At 40.8% G+C, this 13,941-nt stretch overlaps 1 protein-coding gene across 5 annotated transcripts in view; it reads left to right on the top strand.

Moving 5' to 3' along the window:
• enah (ENAH actin regulator) overlaps positions 1-13,941 on the top strand; it is a 181,166-nt gene that overhangs the window by 121,743 nt on the left and 45,482 nt on the right. For all 5 annotated transcript variants that reach the window (XM_074684926.1, XM_074684925.1, XM_074684928.1 and 2 more), the window contains one exon: positions 2,017-2,089. In XM_074684926.1, coding sequence (XP_074541027.1) covers positions 2,017-2,089 — 73 coding nt within the window. The remainder of the gene's footprint in view (positions 1-2,016; positions 2,090-13,941) is intronic.

Raw genomic sequence — 13,941 nt, 5'->3', positions numbered from 1 at the left:
GCACATTTTGAAGCATGGTTTTTACCTTACTTGCTTGAAAACATTTAGATATTTTATAGTTAAATAAATATTAACTTCAGTAACTCCATATACTCATTTTTTGCCTTTTACCTAAAACATAACCAGTCTTATCCCACAGTAGGGCATGCAGATTATTTTTTAACACTGGTATCGGTCCATATCCAAAGCCCAGGTATCGGTATCGGTATTGAAACCAGAAAAGTTGGATCGGTGCATCCCGAAGTGGCAGAGCACACCCAAAGCCTCCAACTGTAACTACGTTAACACACTCAGCAGCCTAGCAACCACTTGTAGCATCGCATCTCTACTCGAGAGCTGTGCATCTGACTTAGCATGTTAGCACAAGCTAATCATGGGTATGACATATACCTGGTTGGCAGAAAACCAACTCGTATCACTTTTCATCCCTTGCTGCCCTTCAAGTTCCTGAAAGCGAGTGAAAGTAGAAACAAGCTTTACCCTTGTTCAGTAAAAAGCTTTATCTGTTAGGAGTTTAGTTTCATTTTGGAACAGCTCCTTCCACTCGCTATCATCAACACACAAAGTCACTTGCGCACTGGGAGTGCTGTGATTGGCTGATATAACCACGCTTACCCTCCGCCCAGAAGTGTTCGGATACAACCAAAACATCAACACACAGGTAGAGGAGGGCGTTGAGGAAGACACAGATGTTGACACACATGTTTAGAGGCCCTCAGGAGACTATTGAGCAGGGTTATTCCTATTAAAGTCGACATTTTATTACTATTTTTTTTAGGAAATCCTGCAGATTCTACCTCTGGCTGTCAGGATCACAACTATTACAGAGCAACCGGTGTTTTGGACTTATTACTCTCTGTGCTAACTGAAGACCTTCGACTGAACGTGTCACTGATTGTAGCGAATACAACAGCTGTTGAAACACTGAAAGAGTCCCCATAGAATCCTAATGTGTCTTTCATTATGATGTTCTAACTACCCTTTCAGAGATTTCTTTGATGACAAATTAAAGACACTTTTAAGAGGTGCACTTTGCTGTCGGACACCATTTTACGGAGTCACGCTGTTGGAGCTGTGAGCTAAAATGTGATTCCTGTGTCCAACCTCCAGTTTGCACTTCGTGTTGTTTATGAAAAAGTTGATTTTAAGCCAAGGTAATGACCATATACATAAATTAGGACTCAGTATGGAGAAGGAATGATAAGTGATCAACAGAAACAGATTTCATATTCACCGTAAAAGTATGGTGTATTATCAAACTATTAATCATGAAAATCAACCCTGAAATATAATATCACTGTCAATTTGCTTTATAAGCTGAGAGTCCTCTTCAAAGTGAGTTTTTTTTAGGTTAAATTTTTGGGTCTAAGTGGTCTCCCTCTTTATGTAGCTTGATGAACTTTTCTTCTTCTGTTGCCAAAATGTGCACAGAGCCCCAGCTGTTTACAAACAGTAAACGGGATCTATAGCCAGACACATTTCTCCCACTCAGCATCACGTCTGCTCAAGATGTTGCAATACATTGGTCATCCTGCTGCCTTGAGTTGCAACAGCCCTTTGAACAGGCTCTGCAGCGGAGTGTGTGAGATCTAACACAGCCAACCAGCTCCTAACGGCTGATGAGCCTGCGCCTTTTTTGGGAACAAACTCTTCACTGATGCTGGCAGCCGTGTTGTTGTTGTTGTTGTTGTGTGTCCCTGTAGGAAGTAAACAAAGGGAAGGACATGAACTAGAAGAGCCCAGAGGGAGCTGCAGAAAAGAAAAAACATCATTTCAATAAAATGATCCAAAACAATCCATAGATTATACTAATCAGCATAATGGATTTATCCCACAGCTTCTGGGCTCTTGATTTCTATCTGTTCTAATCTGATTACATATTGAAATACTAAGGTCATCTGTTTAAATGAGTAACTTTTTCCTTTAGATAAAGAAAAGCTGTGCTAATTTAGTCAGGAATCAGCATGATGTCAGCAAAATGTCTGACAGGCTCTGTCTCTGTGTCGCCCTCTACAGGCCCCACATTGCCCAGGCAGGCCCCCCAGGTTCAGAATGGCCCCACACCAGAGGAGATGGAGCAGCAGAGAAGGTAAGGGCAGACAGTGGGAGGCAATAATTGTGTCCTTAATCAGAAACATGATACGAGACTCCTGAAGTGGATGCTGGAGCTCTTTTTCTCACACCTCATTTTGTTGCATATTTTTGGGTCTGAATGGCTCAAAGGTACAACATGTTCTTGAAGTGCTGCAAAGAAATCTGGTCCAGCCAATAGCCAAAGGAAAGACTGTAGCTGCTGCAAGTTAATCCTCAGAGGAAAACACAAACTGGCAGATAAAGGAGACAGCAGACTGGGATCTCCATGTTCGGCATGAGGAAAGTTTCTTTTTCTGTCCATTAAACATTTTTCAGTGACAGAAAGCAACTTATCATCATGAACATTATCGCCCAAAGATATCACATTACGTTATCTGCAATGAAGCACACATGAAAAATGGGGTGTTGTGGTGGGGTCTGCTCTTTTAAATCTGACAAAATATTTTCATCAGTGTTGAAGTGCCTGATTTTTTCACTTTCACCTGAACGCCACACATTTCTTCATTAAACCTGCAGGAAAACACTTTTCAACTGAACTCGATAAACTGATTGATGAATGTAGAAAAGTAGCCCCTGTCCAAAGTAGGGATGGGTACAGAATTAGGTACGTTTAAAGGTACCGACCGAATTCTGTCAAAAGTACCAGGTACTGATTCACGTTAAGTTGAAAGGTACCATGTTTAGGTACCTATATGCATCCTTGTGACTGTGAGGGAGTGGAAGAAAAGGATTTTCCATGCTGGATATGAACACAGCAAGGATAAAGGATAAATTTGTTAAATTGAAATAAAATTATATTTCATTATTAAACAAAAGTACTGAAAATTGGTACCGTTTAGTACCGGTACCAAATGCCAGGTACCAGGCATCGTTACTGTATCGAATGAGAAATGATAAAGCATCAGCCAGTCTCCTCCAAACTGTTGAGGATGAAGTTAAAAGAAATTTACACTTACAGGAAGGATCAGAGCAACACTGCCCGCTGTGCTGGATTCAAAGATGATATCAAAAAATGTATTTCCTGTAAATAAAACCTACAATGACTTTTAAGCCAGATTTATAGCTCTGCATGTGGAAAAAAAATGTTTTTCTTTTTTGCTGTTTGTATCCACAACAAAGTTTTGGCTGGTGTAATCTTGGATCTGTGGAGCAGGTTTTTCTGGTGTATGGTCAGTTCTGTGGTGGATGAAACACAAAGAGCTGGTGCCTCATTAGGAAGTGTCTCTGAACTGTCGTGGTAGAAAGGGGGCATGTGTGAGGCACCATCTTTTCATCTCTATCTCAGAATCTTCTGACATTTATTTTTAAATTCAATATATCTCTGTGCTGCACAGACCCACACACTCAGCATGCCCTCCGCTGTTTTTCTTCCCCATACAAGGCCACTGGCTCCCTCAGGTAATAATGAGGCTGTAGAACAGAACCAGTCACACAAACAGAGCTGTGTTAATGGAGCTCAGCTGTTAGGCGAGGTGTTGAACCTCTTCACCTGCTCAGGGCTTTTATTAGAGGGAATTACCTACCTGCACAGTCACATGCATAAACAAGACCATGGACATGCTTACAAACAGATTTGGCTGGAGGAGCTGTCTGCACACAGCTGTGGAGAGATGGAGACGTGTCATGGACGTGTTGAGTAGGATGACAGGTAGAGCTTTTTGTAGTCGGCCCTCTCCTGATCACATGTAAACTGATGTAAACAACTATCTTAAGTACGTGTGCCCTATTATAACCTCTGTGGTTGTGACCAGTTCAGAAAAAGGGCAGCAGGTGTGCACAACATTGTAACGTCAGTGAAATATCATTATCTGAAAGCTGTTGAAAAAAGGAGACATGACATGAAAAAATATTCATGGGGGAAGTTTGAAAGTTGAGGAAAGAAAAAAATCTGTACAGATTTCAGGGGCATTAGTTAGACAATTAAATGTTTATCTACTTATCCTCAGAAAACATGGTCATCCACTTGGTTGAGTTGCCAGTTTATGCAGACAGTGTGTAGCCCAGCTCAAGTTGCTAATTTCTCTTTTTTTTACACATTTTTAACTATTTATAGTCAACTTTTAACCCTCACAGATAAAACTACATCAAAATCTTTGCTCACTTGTGTGCACATCACATGTAAGTATCTTGAGCCAGGCACACACTACAGGATTATCTGATTGATTTTTGTCCCAATCTCCCCCGTATGATCAAAGCCAGCAAAGGCCCAAGTGTCTGATATCTGTAAATTACATTGTCTGATTTTCCTGTGGTGCAGGGTGTGTTAAGAGTGATAAAAAAGAGTGATTTTGTCTGGTCATGACCACTCAGAAGTGATATTTGCAACTTAAAATCCTGTAGTGTGTGGGGCTCTCTGAGAGGAGCCGAGCAGGTACATCCCGTAATGTCATGTGTACCCAAGCAAAGCCAATCAAGACATGAGCTGACTCAGTTAACTGACCAAAGAGGAAGTCAGAAATCTATCTGTAATACTTAAAACGACTTTACTCACCACCAACTCGCACTGTAATGCACACAGCCCGCCATCCCCATGTTTTTTTGACATAATTATTTTTCCTTTTTGAGTGTTTTCTTTTTTTTTTTCTTTAATCATGCATTGATTTATTCCAGTTCGTCAGCCATGTTTGTTTACACAGAAGTAGGGATGGGTACCTTTCATATTTGAAACGATACAGTACCGAGTCCCGGTACCTGGCAATTTGTACTCAGCGGTACCAATTTTCCAATTTTCTGTACTTTTGTGTGTTTATGTGGTAAAAAGTATCAATTTGTTTGATGATAAAATGTAAATTCTTTTTCAGTTTAACATATTTATTCTTCAATATATAACCCTGTAATGCTGTGTTCATGTCCGGCATGGAAATTCACCTATTCTTCTACTCCCTCACAGTCACAAGGATACATTCAGGTACCTAAACATGTTACCTTTCAATATTACCTAAATCGGTACCTGGTACTTTTAACAGAATTCGGTCGATACCGATAAAAGTGCCTAATTTGGTACCTTTCCCCACACTGAAGTCATGTTTTACTATGTATGGTTAAGAATACTGAGCTTGAAAAAGCTGGTACCCTGCTGAAGAATTGGTTAGTGTCTGGTTTGCTCTGGACTACACAAAACACACACTATAAGACCAGGAGAGAAATAACTTTTGCAATCTATCTTTTGTTAACATCAAGTGTGTGCTCTCTAAATGTTTGAAGGTTTGAAGAATCTGTAATGTGAGCCAGTCTTAAGCTCTGGTTTTTAAAGCTGTCAGAAACCACCAGTGCAGAACTAGATGGCAGATTCATTTGATTGGTCAGCACATCTTCAGTATTTATATCAGAAAGATCTGTACAACTGTGTTAACATTGACTGTCATATAATGCTAAAAATGCAGCCAAGCTGGCAGCCCAACCAGATGGTTGACTTGCATGTCTGCTTCTTGATAAACTCTGAATTGTTGCAAAATAAAGAGGCAGTGGCGTAATTTTACTAATGATTAAAAAAAAAAAACACATGACTTCATGTTTCTGAGAGATGTAAACAGCCTGTTAGATGTTTTCTCAAACATGGAACACAAACAGTCTCCATCATCAGGTGTGAAGCAGTGGAGCTTTTTCAGGTGTGTGACTCATTGACGTTTTTGTTATCTGCTTGTACTGAACATAAATCAACCAGGAACTTTCCAGACCCTGTAGGTTAGAGATCCCGGTGGATCTGCTCCTGGCTTTGTCAGACTCTCTTGTACCCCAGTCCCCTCCTTCACCCCCCCAGTCCTGCTCATGCTCCATATTTAGCAGCTTATGACTGACAGGCAGAGAGTGGATCAACAACTCAGATCATCTGCTGATTCACCCTCCAGTATCAGCCTGGCAGGAAGGCTGATAGGTACGTGTAGAGCCGAGTTAGGCTGGGATGAAAGACGTGTGAAGGAGGAGAACGGTGTAAAAATGAATTATGAGCACAGTCTCACATGAGCCTTGAGATTCTTTCAAGGAAAGCGACCATATGGTGAGCTTCGTTGAAGGTCTGTTTGGCCAACAAAAATTGACAGGTTATTTTTGGCCAGCTGTTTCTCATCTAATCAGTACATGGCTGTCAGAAGTCGTTGCAGTTGTGATGTTTGTTAATTATAGGAGTAAGAAAAACATCTGCGGGCTGACATCTGTTAAAAAAGAGTACTACAAGCCTTGAGTCTGAAATGTCCTCGAAGCATTTCAAGGAAATACTTATTCATTTAACTACCTGACTAAACAGCACTCAATCAGAGTGTTTATAAAGTAAAGGATCCTTGAATTGAGAGGATTTGAGTCACAACACATCATATATCATTAAATGAAGGCAAGGTGAAGATCACTCTGGGCTTCTTTCAGACACCTGCCACTGAGTAAATCAAGGGTGGCCCCGCCAGATCTCACCAGATCCAGCTTTAATGAGTCCTAACTCTGCTGTGGCACCAGATCTGATAGGTCTCAATTCACGCCAAAGCATTCATTCTTCTGTAGTAACACTTCTGGTGTATGAGCACCAACGTTAATCCCATGAATGACTCGTGTGTTGCATGTAGGACTACATTCTCCACTTGTTAATAAAACTTGCAGTAGTTATCTTAGAAGTCCACCCATCACAGGTGGCTGAAGTCTCCCAGCAGACTGAAGTGCATCCTCTACCTCTCCCCTCGTCTCTGCATAAAGAACGAGAACATCTTTTGCTTTTTTCCTCCTCTGCTTTTGAAAGTAGCAAGCACACCTCTTAACTTCTTTTCACCACTATCTGACATTAACCCGCTGTCTTCTTCTGCTTTTATGCTTCTTTTTCAGCCTGTTGATTTCTTTTCAGATCACCCTCATTCATGGTATAAGGGCCACAGCAGCAGTCACAAAGTAGTAATGCAGAGAGAGAAATTGGCAGTAGCAGATATTTGTGTAGAGTATAAATACCTGACACCCCTATATGATGTTAAGAGATGACAACACATCCAACACATGTAAGATAACATATCGGCAAACTGTTTCAAAACATGACGACCAGAAGGTTCCTTAATGGATATCCAGCAACTTTGTATGGGCGGGGCCTTCAGGCTGAACGTTTCTGATTGGTGGAGCACCCACAGTGTTTTGATTTCCCCTCCATCTACAATAAAATCACACCCAGCTGTGACTGGGTTGGTTTGATAACTCTTAAACAATGGTCTAATAGTGTGAATGCATCTCTGTCAGTTCCCAGGGGTTCCAGTTTAAAGCAGGGGTCTCCAACCTTTTTCGAGATGTGAGCTACTTTCATCAAACTATAAAACAAGTCACATGATACTTGTTGCCCCTTTGTTATTATTATTACAATTGTTTTATTATTATGTTTTTCAGTTTTTTACCAGGTAAATTTCTTGAGCACCTTGTTGTGGGCTTACCTTTAATGAGATGTCGCATGCTGTCAACCAAGGCCTTCTAATTTGGTGTGCATCCCAGGAGGTTCACCATGAATAAATATTACTATTATTATAATAATATTTATTACCATAAATAAAGTATTTTCTATTCTATTTCTATTCTATTTCTATTCTATTCTATGATGCAGTCATCCAGGTGGGCCTCAGTGAGACGAGTTTGGAATCTTGACTCAAAGTTCAAGTCAGAAAAGGTGGATTCACCAAGAAATGTTGAACCAAACATTGCAACACATTTCATGGCTCCTGTGCAGATTTTAGGAAAACTTCTTTGCCTCTTCTTGGCTTCCAGTGATCATCACCAGTCCTGTGTGACTTGAACTGGATATAATTTTGCAGACTGAGGATTTCCATCTCTAAATCAATAACATTAACCCATCATAGGTGTTCGATATAAATTTGACACTTTTAACATTTAAGCATTTAATGATGATATAAAGACGTCTGAGAAGGAAGCATCCAGCTGAAAGCCATCAATCAATTTTTTTAAGCCAAAACCCCACTCAGTCTCTGCTGCCCTATTGCTTTGGACAGGGGAGTGGTCTGCTGTTTTGTCAGACAAAGCTGTAGTACTTTGTCATAAAAAAAAATCAGACACTGAAATATGTCAGGGTTAAAGAGCTTGGAGGTCAAGGGCTTGTTAGACCCATGAGTGGGACTTTCAGGCTTTCACCTGGTCTAGTGAGGCTGCTAGCACAAGGGTCTGGACTTCGCACATCCAGTCATTAAACAAATGGGACCATCAGTCTTAATGTACCATTATGGAATGGAGGTTTGGCCACAGAGGTGATGGTGTGACTGAGAGAAAATCAAGAAAAAAAAAATCAGGGTAAGAAATGGACATTTTATTACAGGAGTACTAAATGAACAAACAGCTGCAACTGTAAATTAGAGAACAAACAAAGAGAAAGGGAAAGTTGGGTGTTAAATCTTGAACAGAGTGAATGTGTGTGGTGTTTCCAAGCACACAGTAGGAAACCTCAAAAATAAAATAAAGAACATGAGAGCTCTTTCTGGAACAAGCTCCTCAGCAATCCCCCAGTAACTCACAAAATAACTTGAGTAGCAGTTATTTGAAAGGACCCAGACGCAGAAAAGCGAAGAGCAAAACAAACTTGCAAAACTGACGGCATGTAGTCTTGCTGGTTTGAGACTTCTGTCGCATCCCTTTTCTCATCTGTTAGCTAAAAAATGTGTCTCCTAAAGCCAGATTTACCTGATAGCTCCGCATACTTTTCCAAAGGATTATTTCGATCCTTAAAGTGATACTCCGGGAACAAGCTGGGTCCTATCACAAGGGCAGAAATGACCCCTACAGCAGTGTTTTTGTGCAGCAGAAGCCCAGAGCGCGCACACCAAACACCCCCTCCCTGCTCCTCTGCCAGTTTCCTCTGCACTCAGACGGGGCCATATTTTATTTTACCAAAAACACAAATAAACGGACTCCTACCGAAAAAAATCTCCTCGCTCTCATAATCACTCATCTTTACGTAGTTATTGCATGATACACTAAGCGGCAAGGGCCTCGTAGCCAGCTGTGGCTCTTCAGCGGAGGTAGTGCCGTTTTACGGCACGACAGGAACTAGAGCCTTATTTAGCTGTGTTTTTGTGTGAAAGTAACGCGCTGAAAATTCTCTAAATAAACCTTGTGATAGGACCCAACTTGTTCGATCCCGGAGTATCACTTTAAATATCTGCTGTTTTTTGCATATTTTGTCCAAAGCAGTAACATAAGCATGATGTCTGCCCTGTTAAAGCCCGAAAACATAACAACAACCCAAAAATCTGGTAAAAAAAAAAAAACAGTTGAGTAACTTTTTGCCCAAGATGCAACAATTTATTACATTTCAGGCTTTATTACATTTTTGTATTACATTTCAGGTCGTTGTTGGGTTACGGACTTTAACAAACCCAACAGGTGCAATTATCCTGCCATTAGCACCTGAAATAGGGGTCTACATCTATAAAATACTCATACCACTGATCAATTTTTTAATTTTATTTTACCGTTTATACTGTTAGTACCATCAGTACCTGTTTCCTTGCTAATAGCTGTTCATCCATACAAGCCCAAGTCATGGAGGAACACGGGTCAGTGACCTCCACTGTTAATTATCACACATCTCAACTTGTGTCCATTCATTGAGTCACACGTAATGAACCAATGGATATCTTTTTCCCCAAACTCACGACTTCCCCAGAAGGATCTGAAGTTCACCTTCTCAACAATTAATGCTATTTGCCGAAGCACTTTACCCACGACACAGCTTTCAGTAAACTTAGCCCGTGTTGTCATGGTTTTGCCTTCCTTTACTCAGAGTGCTCTTCATGAGAGATGAGACGTAAAGATGTGAGAATAGAAAGCAGTGGAGATATGGATGAATGGAAGTAGTGTCCGATTCTCCTTCCTCTCTGCCTCGATAAATAAGATCAACTTACCGATGAATGAAGGACCTCATTCCTTTGCGACAGCACATGTTCAAACACATTCCACTCACATGAGGGCTCATTTGTGGGCGTCCCCTCTGTGCGAGGAGGAAACACTGAGAACGTTTGTCGGTGGAGAGGCAGAGGAATATATTCCCTGCATTAGAGCTTTCCACTTGATCACATGACAACGGAGAAACAAGATCCTCTTTTGCATCTCACTGTCTCTCCTTCACCATCCATCTCACGTTTAATCCAGCAAAGAAGCTTCTTTTCAAGCTTCTGATGATTGATGGGAATATTCACTCCACGTAATGTCTGAGCAGATTCATAGACAGCTGGGGGAGAGAGTGTGGATAAACCACCTGTTCAGAAATGCAGGGTGCTACCCTCAGATTAAAAAGGCATGAGCTGGAAATAATAGGCTGTGGTATAAATAGCTGCGTGGCGCGTGAGAGCGAAGGAGTGTGTGTTAGGAGAAGAGGAAATGTGTTGCATCGTCTTGAATGAGAGATGGGTGGAAAGTGGAGGAAAGGGTGCAGAGTAAAGATGTTCTTTCTGTGTCCATCATTAGCTGACATGTTGTAATTACCAGATAATTACTAACACTGTCACAGGTACGTTCATTATTGTAGGTTGTCACACACACTCTGTTTTACACACACAAGTGTTGGCTTAGCATTGAACAAAAGTTGGGGTCTACTGTTAGTGTGTCACGTGCCCATGTACTCGGTGTGAATGCTGAACTAGATCTTCCCTAGAGTAGGTCCATATGGTCCATCTGGGCTCCCATCCATTCAGACAGCGTCTTCTTCATCTGTGAGCCGATGAGGCGAGCAGGCCAACAGCACTTTGTCAGACTTCTGGATCCCTGGAGATTCAGGAACTGTTGTTTGTTCTATTGGGAGCAGGAATGTATTATTTCAGCATAGTTATTTCAACAAATACAAGTAAACACACACAGGAATAACGCTGTATGTACGCACAGTGCTTTGAAAAGCCCGCTGCATTTTAGATGTATGATTATTCCTCTACTTTCAAACACCCTGTTGCCACTAAAAGAGGGGGTACTGTGTCTTTTATTTAGTCTTTATTCTGCCCTGTTCTCCATCTATTATCTACATGGTTTAAAGATCAAAACGTTCATTTCCCCTCACACTGGTGTTTTAGAAACCCATAATTCAGCCTCGGTCTGTAACACTGAATTTTAGCTACTGTCTCTTTAAGGCTCCCCGCTCCACAAGCCCCCTTCCCTCTGATTGGCCAGTTCCAGAGGCCTGACAGGGGCAGAGCTCTGAGCAGAACTTGGTGTTTTAACATACATGACCTCAACATTACCTCCACCAAGGAGGTTATGTTTTTGGGAGTTTGTCTGTTTGTCTGTGAACAACAAAACTCAAAAAGTAACAAACAGATCTTGATGAAATTTTCAGAAAATGTTCAAAATGGGATAAGAAAAAAGTGATTAAATTTTGGAGGTGATCCAGGTGACTGTCTGGATCCAGGACTTTTTTTGTAAGGATTCTTTATCATTGTGAGTTAGGGCCGTTTTCACGGTATGTGTATATAACTCCATGATAAATGGTCGGATCGCTTTGCAAAATAATACAAGTCAAGGTCACCATAATTTCTGACGGATGTATAAGTAGGGCCCAGATCCTGGCAATATTCTGGATCCTAAGATCTGGAATATGAAATATGTACTGGGTCATCATAATTTTCAACACTGTCAAGAAACAAATTATCATACAAACCTGCAACAAACACCAAATTGTTGCAGACAGTCTGCTGAAAGGGAGTATAACATTAAAGTAGGACTAAAGTGTGGGTGACAATCACATTATGCTTGGTGGAGGTCTGTGCTCTCTGACTGCTTTTCTAGTTTCAGCAAGTCTTGTGAAGAACTCTATTTTTAGAAGAGGCTGTTTTGATCAGTTACAAACAGATCCTGGGATTTATACAAAATATGAAGCCGTAGAGGTTTGAAAATCTGCACACCATTAGTCTAAACATCCAGCATTGTTTCTGTCTACAGTGTGTTGAGTTCAGTTCAGTTCAGATCATTATTGTCCTTAGAGGGAACATTTGATTTGCAGCAGTGGAGACACAAAAACCCAACAGACAAACAAAATGCAATTGACACCGACAATGTGGCAAAACAGTATCAGGTCCCAAACCTTGAAGCACAGTATAAAGTGAAATAGCTCTGCTTGAAAGTGCAGTAAAGGGTTAAAAAAAGATTAAGAGCATTAATTTCATGTGGAACATGTGAAAAATTGCATCCATTGGCTTAGCACTGGGTATTTTAATGGCTGTTTTGATTGACACTGCTGGAAAGATGATTTTTGTTTTGAACATAGGGGCTACCATAGCAGGAGATAAAACAAAAGCTGAGCTAAAAACAGGTCATCTCTGAATCATCTTCAAATCTTACAATTCAGACCCATTCATTTAGCTTTTTTTTATCCGAGTATCTTTTGTTAGTTTCATATGAAGGTCTTACCCCCAAAGAGTGCGACCCCACCCTGACACTATTTGTAGATTGTAGTAGCTCTGTCTCCTTGGCTCAGCTCTGTCCTGTATTTGCCTTGATTGGTTAAAGATTTACAATCCTTTCTTCCCCCCTGGGTACGACATTATGACAGACTGAGCTGCAACTCTTGACCCCTGCAAAGAAAAAACAACTTGTTTTTTTAAGTATTTCATTTTGTTTTCATTAAACATGAGAAGGCAGGCCACAGTAGGATACATATCGTGACACACAATGATCTGGATGATGACAATGCCCCAACAGAATTCACTACGAAAGCTTTTTTTAGTGCTGTTAAAACCAGCGCGGCATAGTTTTGAGGATTGTGTGGCTTAAAATATGAGCACTAAGATGCTGGAATTAAAAAAAAGGATTATTCATCTAGCCTCCCCAAATACTGTACGTCTTAAGTTTATATCCAAATGTTGTTTGTAAAAAGTTTGCATTGATCCTTTTAGTTTTTCAGTGCAACAATAGTATTGTAGTTTCTCATCTATGCTCGCTTGACTAGATCTGAAACTGGGCTGTAAAGTGTGGATTTCCCTTGGCTGCGACCTCTTAGCTCTGTTTTTCACTGCACCATAAGTCTGCCATCTCAGCATTTACTGTACCGATGAAGTAACATGTAAATATTGCATGTTTTGGCAAAGGACACGTGACTTTATATCTATGTTTTATCAGTGGTGTAGAGCTTTTTAACAAACATGCTCAGTTCAAATCCTGCATCTGCTCACCCAGTCGTTTGTTACTGGCTTTGTGTTTATGATGTTGCAGATTAAATCTGACAATAAGTCTTTTCATTACCTTTGATTTAAGTTTCAGTATTTCCTTAAATCCTCTCTATCTCTGCCCCAGGGAGTCTTGAACTCATTCATAGTAACTTACTGCAAAGAGAAAAGGAGCGTGTGTGTACGTGTGCACGTGAGTCTGTGTGTGTGTTGGGGGATTCAGGCTGCGCGACTGCCCACACTCCCTTAGCAACAGTTTCCTTGGCAACCCTTGTCAGGAAGCGAGTAAGACGCCAGATAAACCATGCAGAAGGCTTTTTACAGCTTTGCATCCTGTGACGTTTCCCTGCGAGGCAGAGAGGGACAAGGAGGACAAAGCCCGTTTTAGGTTCAGTTATTGAGGCAGGACATATGGAGACAGAGGGAGAACATGTGGGAGTCATTTCACCCTCTTACATGAAGTGAGAAAACACATGAATCCCCACTGTGGATGGTTAAAGTTTGGATGCAGGCTGCTCCAGTTCTCTGGCTGAAGAAGACTGCTGCTTGCTTTTATTTGTTATTGTAAAAAACTAAATGTTTGTCTTTTTTATTTGATTGTGTGGATGTTATCTTGAGGTTTTAGAGGGTTATTTGGTTACTTTAACTAGAGGCATATTTCTTAAAATGATAAAAACTTTTATTTTAAGAAAACAACTTTAAAACTAAGGCAGACAAGTCTACTTCCAGATGC

The sequence above is a fragment of the Halichoeres trimaculatus genome, unplaced genomic scaffold (genome assembly GCF_033239565.1).
Source record: "Halichoeres trimaculatus isolate MK-OKI-2021-1 unplaced genomic scaffold, fHalTri1.1 fHalTri1_scaffold_13, whole genome shotgun sequence".
Classification (NCBI taxonomy): domain Eukaryota; kingdom Metazoa; phylum Chordata; class Actinopteri; order Labriformes; family Labridae; genus Halichoeres; species Halichoeres trimaculatus.
Note: the sequence above shows the minus strand (reverse complement) of the source record. Positions and strands in the feature narration are given on the sequence as shown.